The following is a 15,275-nucleotide window of genomic DNA, read 5'->3' on the forward strand; positions in this document are numbered from 1 at the left end:
AATTGATCATCTGATGGCCAACCTGGTGATGAACCTCTTTCAACATAGCTGTGTTGGTTTTTGATGGCAGGTATATTGTAGTTCACCTTCAGATCCATACCCAAAGCCTTTCTATGTTGGTAAAACACTCCGTAGCTTGTGTTCTGTCAGTATAGTCTCTAAGAACCCATGAGTTTTTCCATGCCACAATAAAGAGTAAATTTTCTACATTGTTGAGAGGGAAACACATTATGCATTGATTTATGCTACTGTCAGCAAGGGACAAATGGTTCTTTTGAGATCATTTTACCTGAACAATGAATCTCTTGGGGTTTTTAACAGAATAGAGGTGGGGGACTGTTACCTTTTCCTAGGAAAACTGAAGTAGGTCTAGGACTGTGGTTAGATCTTTTTAAAAAATCTTCCATTCTTCTGAATTTTGAAAATATAATTCAGAGATAACATGGAGAAACAGCTACTTGAGACTTAGGGCCTGGGTAAATGTGTCTACTACATAGCTTTATTTTATTCAAGTTTACTGACAAAAGATCATCTGGTCCAACGCCTTAATTTTTTCCATGGAGGAAATGAGGCCTAGAAAGCTGATTGCCCTTAGGCATAAAAGTTGTCAGTCAGTAGCTGAGTTGGAATTTAAATTCAGCTCTTTCAACTCTTTCTTTTTTTGTTTGTTTGTTTTGGTTGTTTTGGTTTTTTGGTTTTTGCGGCAATGGTGGTTAAGTGACTTACCCAGGGTCACACAGCTAGTAAGTGTCAAGATTTGAACTGAGGCCAGATTTGAACTCAGGTACTCCTGAATCCAGGGCCGGTGCTTTATCCACTGCACCACCTAGCTGCCCCCTCTTTCAACCGTAAGCATGAAAATATATTTTAGTGTTTAACTTCATTTATGAAAAATTTCTTTGTAATTCCAAGTCTGTGAATCTGCAGGACTTCAGAAAATGCTTTTCTACATTTTAAATAAAATACCTTTTTTTATTTAATCCAGTTAGTAAAATTATACTAGGTTTCTGCTATAAGTATGAAGATGAAGAAGGGGAAAATGTAAACCATAAAGTATTATTTTTCTAATTACCAGCTTTACTGAAATTGAAAACTTCCACATTCTTAAATTGACTTTAATTTGTTCATTTTTACATTTTTCCTAAAGGGTCTTAAAATTGGAATTAAACAAAGACAGAGATGTGGAAAGAATACATGGCAACGGTGTCAACACCCTTGATATTGAACCTGTTGAGGGGAGATAGTAAGTTCATTTTGTTACTTTAGTAGAATTTCTTTGTTAAGTAAATATCATCCCATAACTTTGCCAGTAGAAATTGCCAGCAAAAGCCAGTCTTGAAGTGGTTTAAAAAAAAAAAAAGCTAAATTGTTGGAATTTTTAAAAATACAATTTTACACATGAGAACAAAAGCTAGGTACCCATTGGCAAGTAAAGAGCCTGAACAGCTGGCTTTGGTGAAGGGTTAGTCAATATTGGCACCAGTATCCAAGTCGATAAACTTATGTTTCTATAGCCCTTGAAGATTTATAATGCACCATACAGGCATTATACTATGTGGTCCTCATAAGCCTGATAAAGTAGGCTTTGCAAATAGTGTTTACCGATTTTACAGTTGAGAAAACTGGAGTTCACAGAGATTATAGTCATATGGCTTGTAAGTGATGGATGTAGAATTCAAATTCAGGTCTTATTCCAATCTGGTACTCCTTCTACTATACTTACTATTGGTGCTTGACATAAAATTAATATACAAAAGTCCTAAAAGCCAATTTGTTCTCCTAGGAGGGTTCAGTGTAACCTCTACAAATTTCTTCATCATTTGCTAGCAAACCATGACCTTATGGGTAGTACAATGTTAAACTCTGTTTTCATCCATATCAAATTATCAAAAACTAATAGAATAAATGAGAATTTGTTGAACATTTGAGTGCTTATTTGATTTCAGTTATTTGAAACTTAATTCTTTGATAGAAGTAAGCAATGAGTTATCACAAATAAATGGATGTAAAATTGTTTAAAGTGTCTTTTTTTTTTTTTGACAGCATGTTATCAGGTGGTTCAGATGGCATTATTGCACTTTTTGACCTTGAAAACTTCAGCAGAAAAGTTCATTACACGTGTAAAGCCATTTGTTCTGTGGGCAGGTATGTATTCAAAATATGATTAGTCAGCAAAGAGCTAATAGAAATATTTTCTGGCATAAATGCAAAATTTGAAAACAGCAGTATATTAAATGAAAGGATAAAATTAAGTCCAAAAAGCACATAATAATTACCTCTGAACCCTGACATTTCCAAAAATTAGCAAAAACATAAGCATTTTTGGCTTACTTATTACATCAGAGTATACTTTTTAAAATGGGAATTTATAAATCTTTTAGCATATTTTCTTTCTTTGCATTCTATACTAGATCTTCAATAATCCACATGTCCATCTTTTCTTGGACACCCTGATTACTGACTTTGGCTTCACTTGGTTCCCAAACTAGTTTTAACTCTGTTATGTTCTTCCATTTTATGATTTCCTGTATACCATCCAGAACCTCTCAGTCCTCCTGACCTTCCAACATTGATTTCTGATAATCCACATCCTAGGTAACTCCACTGTCTGTTTTCTCTCACTTCTTAACTGCAAAAAATAGTGAAGAAATTCATGAAATCACACTGATTTCACTAATTATATAAATTTGTCATGCTTATTCTCAACTCAGCTCTCACTACTCTTCATCTTCTCTTAATCTTCACTGTTTCTTTCCTATTTTAGCAGGTTTAGGATCTTTTCTCTAGAAGTTCTCAACCTCTACCTTTATACACTGAAAGCACATTATCTGGCCTCTTGTTATATTGAGATTCGGCACATCCGATGAGTTTTCTGAACTCTTTTCTTTGATTCCCTGAAACTTCTTAGTACCTTAGACTATTTTCTCTTTCCCTCCTGTCTCAAGAGAAGCATTGTCTCTCTCTCTTCCTGTGTCTCATCTCTTCCTGTGTCATTGTTCCCATCTCCTCACTTGTTTAAGCATTTCAATTTTTCTTTTTCCATTTGCTTTTTTTTTTTTAAGTGAGGCAATTGGGGTTAAGTGACTTGCCCAGGGTCACACAGCTAGTAAGTGGTAAGTGTCTGAGGCTGGGTTTGAACTCAGGTCCTCCTGACTCCAGGGCCGGTGCTCTATCCACTGGGCCACCTAGCTGCCCCGGCAGGGTAAGTTTTGTAGAAAAATAAAAGCAAATGGAAAGGGCAGCTAGGTGGCCCAGTGGATAGAGCACCAGCCCTGGAGTCAGGAGGACCTGAGTTCAAACCCAGCCTCAGATAATTAACACTTACTAGCTGTGTGACCTTGGGCAAGTCATTTAACCCTCATTGCCCTGCAAAACAAAACAAAACAAAAACCTTACCCTGCCATTAATAAGGAACTTATCGATCACTCTGTATATTCAGTTCCTGGCCATTCAGCTGTTAATTCTACATATCAGAAGTATACTCTCTCTAGTGGAGTTTAAATGAAGAAATGCATAAAGTATTGTTGCTCTCTGTTTTGAATAAAAAAGCCCATTTCCCTTTCAGTCCTATAGTTCTTAATGTAGGGTAAGAGAAAAGCTTTTATTGTTACTCAGGTTTCCATAATACAAAATACAAAAACAACAACTGTCCCTTGTCACTTTCTCTATCCCAGTAATATTTCTTTAAAAAATAAAAGGCAAGAGCCAAGATGGCAGAGAGGAAGCAGCAAGCTGCCTGAGCTCTCCTTCTGTTCCCTCAAAACGAACATTAAATCAAGCCTCTGGACGGATTCTGAAACTACAGAACCTGCAAAGAGACAGAGAGACACAGTCCTCCAACCAGAGATAATTTAGAAGACTTCAGGAAAAGGTCGGTCTGACTCAGGCAAAAGGGAGGCCCAGCACAGGGCAGCAACCCAGCGCCGAGGGGGTCGGGGCAAGTCAGCAGGAGCTGCGGGCCACAGCCGAACAACTGAGGCTCCCGGAACCTGGTTCAAAAATCTGGTGGCCAAGAAGAACAGTGGAAAAACCTACCTGCACCGGCCGAGAGGGCCACGAACAGCGGGATTAGACGCCGGGGTCTGGCGCCTGGCTGGCCGAGCGCAATCAGACAGGAAGTGCAGGGCGGGGGATCTCCACACACCATAAAGGCCTCAGAGTAAAAGCCCGGTCACACAGCACCATACACCTGCACAAGAAGCCCAAAACAGGGACCTTGGTGCCCCCAGAGCAGACCTCAACTTAAAGAATAAATAAATAAGCTGCAATGATGAGTAAGAAGCAAAAAAGAGCCCTCTCCATTGAGAGCTTCTGCATCAATAGGGAAGAAGCCAACACAAACTCAGATGAGGACAATAGCCTCAAATTGTCTACATCTGAAGCCTCACAAGGGAAGGTGAATTGGTCACAAGAACAAAAAGCCTTCCTGGAAGAGCTCAAAAAGGATTTTAAAAATCAATTCCAAGAGGTAGAAGAAAAAATGGGGAGAGAAATGAAAGCAAAACAAAAAAACTATGAAAAAAGAATCAGCAGCTTGGAAAAGGAAGCTGAAGAAAACAAAGCCTTAAAAAATTCATTTGGCCAAATGGAAAAAAAGCTACATAATCTCACTGAAGAAAACAATACCTTAAAAAATTCACTTAGCCAAATGGAAAAAAAGGTGCATAATCTCACTGAAGAAAACAATGCCTTAAAAATTAAAGTGGGACAGTTGGAAGATAAGGAATCCATGAGACACCAAGAATCAGTCAAGCAGAATAAAAAAAAATGAAAAAATAGAAGAAAATGTGAAATACCTCATTGGAAAGACAACTGATCTGGAAAACAGATCGAGAAGAGACAATTTGAGAATCATTGGACTGCCTGAAAGCCATGACCAGAAAAAGAATCTAGACACCATATTCCAGGAAATTATTAAGGAGAACTGCCCTGATATCATAGAATCAGAGGATAAAATCATCATTGAAAGAATCCACTGATCACCTCCTGAAAGAGACCCCAAAAGGAAAACTCCAAGGAATATTGTAGCCAAATTCCAGAATTATCAGGTGAAGGAGAAAATACTCCAAGCAGCCAGAAAGAAGCAATTTAAATATCATGGAGCCACAGTCAGGATTGCTCAGGACCTGGCAGCTTCAACATTAAAGGACCGCAAGGCTTGGAATATGATATTCCGGAAGGCAAAGGAGCTTGGATTGCAGCCGAGAATCTATTACCCAGCAAAAATGTGCATTTTCTTTCAGGAGAAAAGATGGACATTTAATGACATTGGGGACTTTCAATCTTTCCTGGTGAAAAGACCAGAACTGAATAGAAAATTTGATCTCAACATACAAGACTCAAGAGAAGTTTAAAAAGGTAAACAGAGGGGAAAAAAAAAGTTACCCTATTAGGTTAAACTGTTTATATCCCTACACAGGAAGATAATACTCATAACTCTTAAGAACTGTAAATGTATTTGGGCAGAGAGAAGGACTTTATATAGAGGGCTATTCAAGATCTCTGACTGTGGAGGAAATCTCTTTAAGAAAATAAGTTTGAACAGTTTGTTAAAAATTTTCCGTCTTATTTCTGTAACACTTGATATCTGGCTGTCCTTTTTATAATGCAGAGTGAGAACTTTCCCTACCGTGTCTGATAAATGTCGTCCAGATTACTTTGCCAAGAATGTGTTGTCCAAAATGCCTGTTTAGTTTTCAAAGATGGAACTCCACCCTTTGCTTCATTTAAGTATGTATGGAATGTTATGATAGGGCATAGTAGTAGTGGTGGTCAGACAAATGGAAATGGTGGGGAGACAAAGTATACATGTGAAATAAATTCAGTATTTTAATAAAAAAAAATAAAATAAAAGGCAGTCTACATCAGGTAGTTCCAGTTTCCATCCACTCATAATCCTTAAACATCTTTCAGTCTGACTTCATGTCAGTTAGTAAACATTAAGCACTTATTACATGCTGGGCATCATGCTAAGCACTGGGGATACAGAAACAGGCAAAGCACAATCTCTGCCCCGGAGCTCACAGACTAAAAGAGGAGACAAATGCAAACAAATATGTATAAAAGGTATACACAGAATAAATAGGAAATAACTAAGAGAAAGGCAGGAGAATTAAGAGGACTTGTGAACGGCTTCCTGGAAAAGATGGGATTTTAATTAGAAATTAGAGGGAACGAGGGAAGCCAGAAGCGAGAGAATTCCAGGTATGAGGGACAGCTGGAGAAAATGCCTGGAACTGAGAGGTCATGTTTCTTATTCATGGAACAGTCAGGAGGTCAGTGTCCCTGGATTGAAGAGTGCATGTTAGGGAGTAAAGTGAGAAGATTGGAAGGGTTAGAGGGGGCTAGGTTAGGAAGGGTTTTGAATCCCAAACAGATCTTAGAGGCAATAGGAAACCACTGGAGTTTATTGAGTAGTCAAATGACATGGTCACATCTCTGCTTTAGGAAGATCACTTTGGTGGTTGAAAGGAGGATGGATTGGAATGGGGAGAGACTTGAGGCAGGCCAACCCACAAGACAACTATTGCAGTCATCAAGGCATGAGATAATAAGGGCCTAGACTAGAGTGATTATAGTGTCAGAGGAGAGAAGGGAGTGTATTCAAGAGATGTTACAAAGATGAAACTGACAGGCTCTTGCAAACAAATTGGATTTGTGGGGATGAGGGTGGAGGTGGGTACGTGGAATCCAGTATGACTCCTAGGTTTCAAGCCTGAGGGACTGAGAGGATGGTGTTGCCCTCTATAGTAATAGGGAAGGTAGGGGGTGAGCGAAGTGTTTAGGGGGAAAGATAATGAGTTCTGTTTTGGACATAATGAGTTTAAGATGTCTACTAGACATCCGGTTCGAGATGCCCAAAGGTAGAGATGTGAGATTGGAGGTTAGCAGAGAATATGGGGCAGGAAAGCTAGAGTTGAGAATTATCAGCACAGAGATGGTAATGAAATCCCTGGGAGCTGATGAAATCACTAAGTGAAGTAGTATAGAGGGAGAAGAGAAGAGGGCCCAGGAGAGAATCCTGTGGGATACCTATGGTTAGAGAACATGATCTGGAGGGGAGTCCAGCAAGGGAGACAGAGAAGGAGTGGTTAGGTAGATAAGAGAACCACAAGGGAGAGGTGTCCTGAAAACCTAGAGGGGATGAGAGAGTGATCAACAGTGTCAGAAGCTGCAGAGGAGTGGAGGAGATGGAAGAAAGAGAAAAGGCCATTGGATTTGGCATCCAAGAAATCATGGTAACTTTGGAAAGAATAGTTTCAGTGGAATGATAAGGTCAGAAGTTGGATTCTAAGGGGTTATGGAAAGAGTAGAAAATAAAGGCACCTATTTTAGATGGCCTTTTTACCATGTCTTGAAACCAATCTCTTAAAGGTCACCAGTGACTTTAATTTCCAAATCAAATGACGTTTTTTCAGTCCCTACCCTCTTTGATCCTTCTGTATCTTTCTTTACCACTTACCGTATCTTCCCTCTGGTTATTCTCGTCACCAGTTGGTTTCTGAGTTGCTATACTCTGCCACTTCTACCTCTCAAACAATCCTCCTCTGTCTCTTCATCCTTTCTCTTTAACAGAGAAGTTCCCCAAAGTTCTATTTGCTTCTCAATCGTTCTACACCATTGAATTACTCCCACCATCTGCCTACTTTGCTTCTATTCGTGTGTGACTGAATAGAATTGGAGGAAATCCCACAATGTGGCCAACTGGGTCCACTACAAATTAATGTTATCTAATTTCAACTGAGCCCCTCTTTACAAGAAGGCAGTCCTTTCACTTTGACCTAATTGATTTGTTATTCCATCCCCCAGAGAGAGTCTATTTCAAACCTCCCTTTCCATTTTGAACCACCCACACTATTCCCTTTCTTCAACTACTCATCTGAGGAACTCATCTTATACTTCACTAAGAAAGTAGAGACTGTGAACCAGTAGTTCCCCCTTCTCCCTTTTTCTGTATCTCAGAACCCCTTGACATTATCTTCCATTCTCTTCTCCTAATTTCAGTTTGTGATGAATTCAGTTGGTTTCTTCTAGTTTCCCAGGCCAACCCCCCTCCCCCATTTACTCTTGATCCCCAAACTTCCCATCTTCTGCAGATTTTCCCCATTAATCTCTAATCTCTCCCTATCTGCTGGTTCTTTCCCTACAGCCTACAAATACACTAGAGTTTCTTCATCCTTTAAAAAAGAAAACCTTCAATAGATCTTACAGTCCCCCCAAACACCTAGAAAAAAACTGTATACATTCATTCCCTTTATTTACTTTCCTCCAGCTCACTATTTCACCCTTTAAATCTGACTTCCAACCTCATTACTCTTCTAAAACTGGCCTCCAAAGTTATCAGTGATTGCTTAATTGCTAAATCGGACTGAATTTTCTCAATACTCATCCTTCTGGACTTCTCTATTTGTATTTATCACTGTTGACTATCCTCTCTCTCCAGATGCCTGTAAGACATGTCACCTGAATGAATGTCTTCTAGGATCTCAAACTCAGCTTGTCCAAAATTTAAGTTTATAATCTTTTTCCAAATAACAGAAACAAACAACCCTTGCCCCACTTACTTTTATTTCTGTCAGTGGTTCATGCCACTATCTTTTCATATTCCCATCTTCACAACCTTGGTTAAGTGTTTGACTCTACATTCTTCTTAAAATCACAGAGGAGGAAGTGACTTGAGAGATCATTCATTTCAGCCTGAATCTGGAACAAGATTCTACACTACACGATCTCCTATAAATTGTCATCTGGCCCCTGTTTGAAAGCTTACAACAAGTACCCAACTTCTTCCTGGTATAGCCCATTCTTTTTGTAATTGTTAGGAATTCTTATGTTCACCCTAAATCTTCCTCTGCAGTTTTCAACTTTTGCTCTATATCTGTCATCTGGAGGGGCAGCTAGATGGCGCAGTGGTTAAAGCACCAGCCCTGGATTCAGGAGTACCTGAGTTCAAATCCGGCCTCAGACACTTGACACTAGCTGTGTGACTGTGGGCAAGTCACTTAACCCCCCCCCCCCCATTGCCTAAAAAAACCAAACCAGAATGAATCTGTCATCTGGGGTTAAGCAGATCAAGTTTAGTCCTTCCATGTAGTAGCCCTTCAGTACTGGAAAACCATTGTATCTATTTCTCTCAACTAATCCTAGTAAGGCATGAAATCCAGTCTTCTCACAGTCCCAACCATCCTTTTCTGGATATGCCTCCATTGGTTAGCATCCCAAAAGTTAACCAGCTACTCCAGAAGTTATTTGATCAGGTGGTCAGGGCCCTTTCTGGAGTGTTTCATGGCTTTTCTGTCTCTATTGATGTTGCCTAACATTGCATTGGGCCCTTTGGCTGCCGTGTCACATTGTTGAATCACATTGATTCTGTTTCAATAAAACCTTCACCTTTTCACACAAACTGTTGTATACCCGTGTTTTCTATATCTTCTACTTGTGCAGTGTGTGTATATGTATATGTATGTATGTATGTATATGTATATGTGTGTATATGTATATATGTATGTGTATATATATATTACCCAAGTATTGGGCATGGCTTCCATAAATCTTATTTTGGATGGAGACTACTGAATTGTTCCATTCAAAAAGAGCATCTCACAAGGTTCTGTCATCACAATTTTCAAAGATGGAATCACACTGTGGTGAGCGTACCATAACTTGCACGCACCAAATCTTTTCAGCTGGACACAGGGGCTGGAATCTCTTGCTTTCATTCAATAATTTAATCCTCTCTTTTCCTTAGCCTTTTTAAGGCAGACTTTCCCCTAAGGCAAATCCAGTTTTCTGGGTTTCTGTTTTGAGAGAACCACAAAACTTTCAGGAATCTGTACCTAACATATCTTCAAACTACCCAAGGATCCTTACTTGAATTGCCAGGGTCCTCTGATAGCATCCTACATTCTGTCTCAGCTTCTGAATCACAGCAGTTCTTCTGCATGTCCTCCATCCCTGAAATCACAGTCATACCTTTCTCTACCCACTCTGTTCTCAGCATGCTCTTAATAACTCTAAACTCAACTTCGTATTTCCAGGTGCCAGCTTCATAACCCTTTCTTCTGTATCAAGGCCCAGCCTCAAGAAAATATCCACATTCTTCTTTTACAACCTGGTGCACAGAGGTGATGATAATACCCAATTTCAGGCAGCTGTGAGCCTTCTTCCAGGAGAGAAGCAGCATGGGATATATATAAAGAGAGCAGGACTTGGAATTGGGAAGATCCTATGCCTGGTACTTAGAAACTGTGTATCTAAGTCAACTAATCTCTTAAAGCCTCTAGTTTCTTACCTTTAAAGGGAGGGTAACAATATATGTACCTGTTGTACCTACCTCACAGCATTGCCATAAGACTCAAAAGAGGTAATGCAGGGGCAGCTAGGTGGCACAGTGGGTAAATCACCAGCCCTGGATTCAGGAGGACCTGAGTTCAAATCTGTACTTAGACACTTGACACTTACTAGCTGTGTGACCCTGGGCAAGTCACTTAACCCTCATTGCCCCACCCAAAAAAAAAAAAAAAAGAGGTAATGTACATAAAGTGCTTTGAAAATCTGAAAAGGCCCATGCCTCCAAATCACTACCAAGCCCTTTCCCTGCCATGCTTTTTCTACTCAAAACTATCATCCTCCCCCTCCCCCACTCTTCAGCTCCGCTTTATATGTCGTCTTCCCCCATTAGAACATAATCCCCTTGAGGGCAGAGACTGTCCTGCTTTCTTGTATTTGTATCCTCAGTATTTTAGCACAGTTCCCTGCATACAGTATGTGAGTAATAAATGCTTTATCTGTCTAGAAGCCAGCTATTACTGTTCTGTCTGAATGGTCTTCCTCTACCAAGAGACTCATCATTTCTACTTTGGCAGTCAGTCCCATTAAATTGATTTAAATTGGATCCAAATAATACTTCTGGTTGCCATATCCTCCAACTTTATTTTTTTATCATTGCAGGGCAGCTCGTTGGCACAGAGGATAGAGCACTGGCCCTGAAGTTAGGAGGACCTGAGTTCACATCTTAACTGAGACACTTACTAGCTGTGTGACCCTGGGCAAGTCACTTAACCCCAATTGCCTTAAACATCCGGGGCCATCTCCAGTCGTCCTGATCTATATCCTGCCATTGGATGCAGATGGCTCTGGAGGACAGAGTGAGGCTGGTGACTTTGCACAGCCTTTCCTCACTTAAATCCAATTCACTGCAAGTCATGACATCACCCCTATATCATGGTCCTCTTTGAGAATGAAGGACAAACACCAACCAACCATTAGGGGATGTCAAAAAATGGGTCAAATGTTGTGCTTTTAACATAGTTTTCTGGACATTTGAAGTCTCCCATCACTCCCTTAGCATGCTTCAATGCCAGTTATGTGATCTGTTTTCCAAACAGTCACTACTTCCTCTTTCTGGTCAGGTCATTGTAATACCCTCTCTCCACAGTTTTATTGCTTCTTTTTTTTTCCATCCATTGATCTTCACCCAGTTGTTTCCCACTTTGTTTCCCCCTTCAGGTTCATGAATAACTGATGTTTACACAGCACTTTAAATTCTGCAGAGTGCTTCATGTATATCAGGGTCTACAGATAAAGGTATTATTATCCCAAATGACATAAAGAAATTGACACTCAGAAAAGTAAAATGACTTGCCCATAGGCACCCAGCTAAAAGATGTCAGAGGTGGGGGTTTGAGTTCAGGTCTTCCCAGCACAGTCTGATAATCTAACCATTCTACCATACTGCTTCTCATATGAATTTATATTCTTAAAATTCAGTGTAAATGACCTTCCCTGGGGATAATGCATTTGTAGTTAATAGTATATTATTTCTATGTCTTTCTCACCTCCCGTGTCCAATCACTTAACAAATTCTTTAAAGCCTACTTTCTAAGTAGTTCTCAAATCCATGGTCTCCTCTATATTCCCATGCTTGTTTTAACCCCTCATTACCATCTATAAGGACTTTTGGGCAGCAGCCTCCTAAAGGGTCTTCCTACTTCTACTTTCTTCTCTGTGTAGGACATACTTTGTACATAGTAGGTACTCAGTAAATCTTCATGCAACTGAATTATATATAACTCATTGCAGTGTTTGAATCATCTTCTTTAAAGATCTTGTGATTTCTTCACCTAATTAAAAAAATAATCTTGAGTTAAACCTGATTCCTGATGACATTTTAGGGCAAACGTTTTGAGGACTGCCTACGTAATCAGTCATTCCGCATTTTTCACTGCTCCACTCATTCAAAGCTACCTAATTAGCACCCATACTTCAGTTCCCTGTTTTATCTGTTCATTAAACAGTTTCAGTTAATATCACAACAAGCAAACTAGTTGGATATAATGTCTTGTCCATGTTTTCACAATTTTTTGAGAATGTCTTTAAGACCATGAGGACGTGCTAATTATTTTGTGATTTAATTGCTTATATTTATATAGGCCTTAAAAACTGCAAAATGCTTCACTTTATCTTATTTGATCTCTATAATATCCCAGTGAGGTAAGTAATATGAGTATTACTGTCTCTAGTTTATGGTTGAAAAAATTGAAGATTAATGAAGTTGTAAATTACCCAAGATCACATAGCTCTTAATTGGTGGACCCAGTTTCTGTACCTGGCTTCTACTTCTAAGTCCAGGATTTTGTTTCTATCTTGCTGGAGTGTGAAGCCATGAGACATTGTGCTTTTTATCCTGGTTACCTTTTTTTTAATCATCCTAAGCAGAGGTGAAGAAGCAAGAAAAGTAAAAGAAAAAACACTGGATTAGCCTGTGATTCTGTACTAAATCACTGCCCTGCCTCCAGTTACTAGAAAAAGTTATAAAGGGGCGGTTAGGTGGCGCAGTGGATAGAGCACCGGCCCTGGATTCAGGAGGACCTGAGTTCAAATCTGGCCTCAGACACTTAACACTTACTAGCTGTGTGACCCTGGGCAAGTCACTTAACCCCAATTGCCCCTCAAAAACCAAAAACAACAACAATAACAACAACAAAAAAGTTATAAAAATATTGGTTCATATTTCCTGAGACAGTATTTCTTAAGAATCCTGGGGCATCCAAATCATCCCCCAAAAGATCATTTAAATTTTAAGAAGAAAAAGCAAATTATTATTAATTTAATGTTTGTTTAATGTATATTATCCTGTACTAAAGTTCTACTCTGATACTTATTGAATTGAATTTAATAAACAGTTGTAAGCAGAGTCACATAGTGGATGGGGAGCGAACTTCAGGCAGGAAGACCTGGGTTTCAGTCTGGTCTCTGACACATTGGCTTTGAGTGCACCAGGTAATTCTCTTAGGTTATAAGTTGCAAAACAATTGATGATCTTAATTGGTAGAGGGAGTTTCCTCACTAGGAGTTCTCTACACCAAACCCCAACTCCAGACCAAAATGAAGCCCAAAACATTTGTTAAGTACTTAGCATATATAAGGCACTATGCTGTTACTCCAGAGATAAATAAAATGAAACTTTGTCCTCAATGAGCATATAGTCTCCTCAGGGAAATAACATATACACAGATGAGTGAATATAAGATAATTTCAGGAGAAAGCAGGAACAGCAGGTGAAGGGAAAATTTATCCCAGATATAGGCTCTGCATTTGAGGAATAGCTAGTAAGCTATTTTGACACTTTAAAAAAAATTTTTTTTTTTGTGGGGCAGTGAGGGTTAAGTGACTTGCCCAGGGTCACACAGCTAGTAAGTGTCAAGTGTCTGGAGCTAGATTTGAACTCAGGTCCTCCTGAATCCAGGGCTGGTGCTTTATCTACTGCTCCACCTAGCTGCCCCCAAACTATATGCAGGATATACTTTTTAAAATTTAATATGAATTATTGTACTTTTATCCATCTTTTTTTTGGTGAGGCAGTTGGGGTTAAGTGACTTGCCCAGGGTCACACAGCTAGTAAGTGTCAAGTGTCTGAGGCTGGACTTTGAACTCAGGTCCTCTTGACTCCAGGGCCAGTGCTCTATCCACTGTGCCACCTAGCTGCCCCTGCTAGTAAGCTATTTTGATTAGATTATGTAATACAGGAGAGAGCCAGATTGCAGAGTACTTTAAATGCTAGACTGAAAAGATGACATTTCACCCTAGAGGCCCTACATAACTATGAAGAATTTTAAGCAGGAGAGTATCAAGGGCAGCCCTCTATCTTGAGAATATAAATTGGCGTTTGTGGGGAGGATAAAATATTTAGGAGACTGCTACAGCGACAAAGACCTTAACTAAGACATTAAAGACATGTAAATGGAGAAAAAGAATAAGAAGCAAGAGATGTTGTATAGGTAGAAATGACAAAATTTTGCAGCCAATTGGATGTCTGAGAAGAGAGATAGTGGAAGAGTCCAGTATATTTTTGAGATTATGAACCTAAGACTAGTTCCTTCTACAGAAACAGAAAAGTCTAGAAGAGAGTAGAAGGGGGACAGCTAGGTGGCGCAGCAGATAGAGCACCGGCCCTGGAGTCAGGAGTACCTGAGTTCAAATCCGGCCTCAGATACTTAACACTTACTAGCTCTGTGACCCTGGGCAAGTCACTTAACCCCCATTGCCTCACGAAAAAAAAATTAAAAAAAAAAAAAAGAAGAAGAAGAAGAGAGTAGAAGGAAGGCAACAATGACTTTGTATTTGGACCTGCTGTGTTTAATATGTCTTTGGGATTTCCATTTTATGACGTCCAATAGACAGTTGGTGCTGAAAGACTGAGGTTCAAGGGAGAGACTACAGTTAGATATAAAGATCTGGGAGTCATTTGTATATATTTGATAGTTAAACCTATGGGAGATGATGGGATTGCCAAGAGAGAGAATATAGAGAAGAAAGGATGACCCAGGACAAAACCTTACAGAAAACCAGGAGTTAAGGAGAATAATATGAATGATGATCCAACAAAGTAGGCTGAGAAACAGTCAAACAGGGTAGTAGGCAAAACAAAAAAAGAGTAGTGTTATGAAAACCCAAAGAGGATTGACTATCTAGGAGAGTTAGGTTGAGAAGGATTAGGACTGATAAATGACCACTGGATTTGGCCATTCAAAGATCCTGGGTTATAGGAGTAAAACAAGGATGCCCACTTTCCCTCCTATTATTTGATATAGTTCGAGGAATGCTAGCAACAGCAGTAAGACAAGAGAAAGAAATTAAAGGGATAAAAAATTGCTAAAGAGAAGAGAGAAACCATCCCTATTTGCTGATGATAATGATAGTTTACTTGGGAAATCCTAGGGAATCCCTAGAAATACTAATTGAGATAATAACTTTAAACCCTCAAAAATCAACTG

At 39.4% G+C, this 15,275-nt stretch overlaps 1 protein-coding gene across 1 annotated transcript in view; it reads left to right on the forward strand.

Annotated features, from left to right (window-relative positions):
* The window catches only part of ERCC8 (ERCC excision repair 8, CSA ubiquitin ligase complex subunit), a 65,756-nt gene that overhangs the window by 5,054 nt on the left and 45,427 nt on the right, over positions 1 to 15,275 (forward strand). The window contains exons 2-3 of the mRNA XM_043978897.1: positions 1,148 to 1,243; positions 2,044 to 2,145. Coding sequence (XP_043834832.1) covers positions 1,148 to 1,243; positions 2,044 to 2,145 — 198 coding nt within the window. The remainder of the gene's footprint in view (positions 1 to 1,147; positions 1,244 to 2,043; positions 2,146 to 15,275) is intronic.

Source organism: Dromiciops gliroides, chromosome 1 (assembly GCF_019393635.1).
Source record: "Dromiciops gliroides isolate mDroGli1 chromosome 1, mDroGli1.pri, whole genome shotgun sequence".
In the NCBI taxonomy this organism is placed as follows: Eukaryota; Metazoa; Chordata; class Mammalia; order Microbiotheria; family Microbiotheriidae; genus Dromiciops; species Dromiciops gliroides.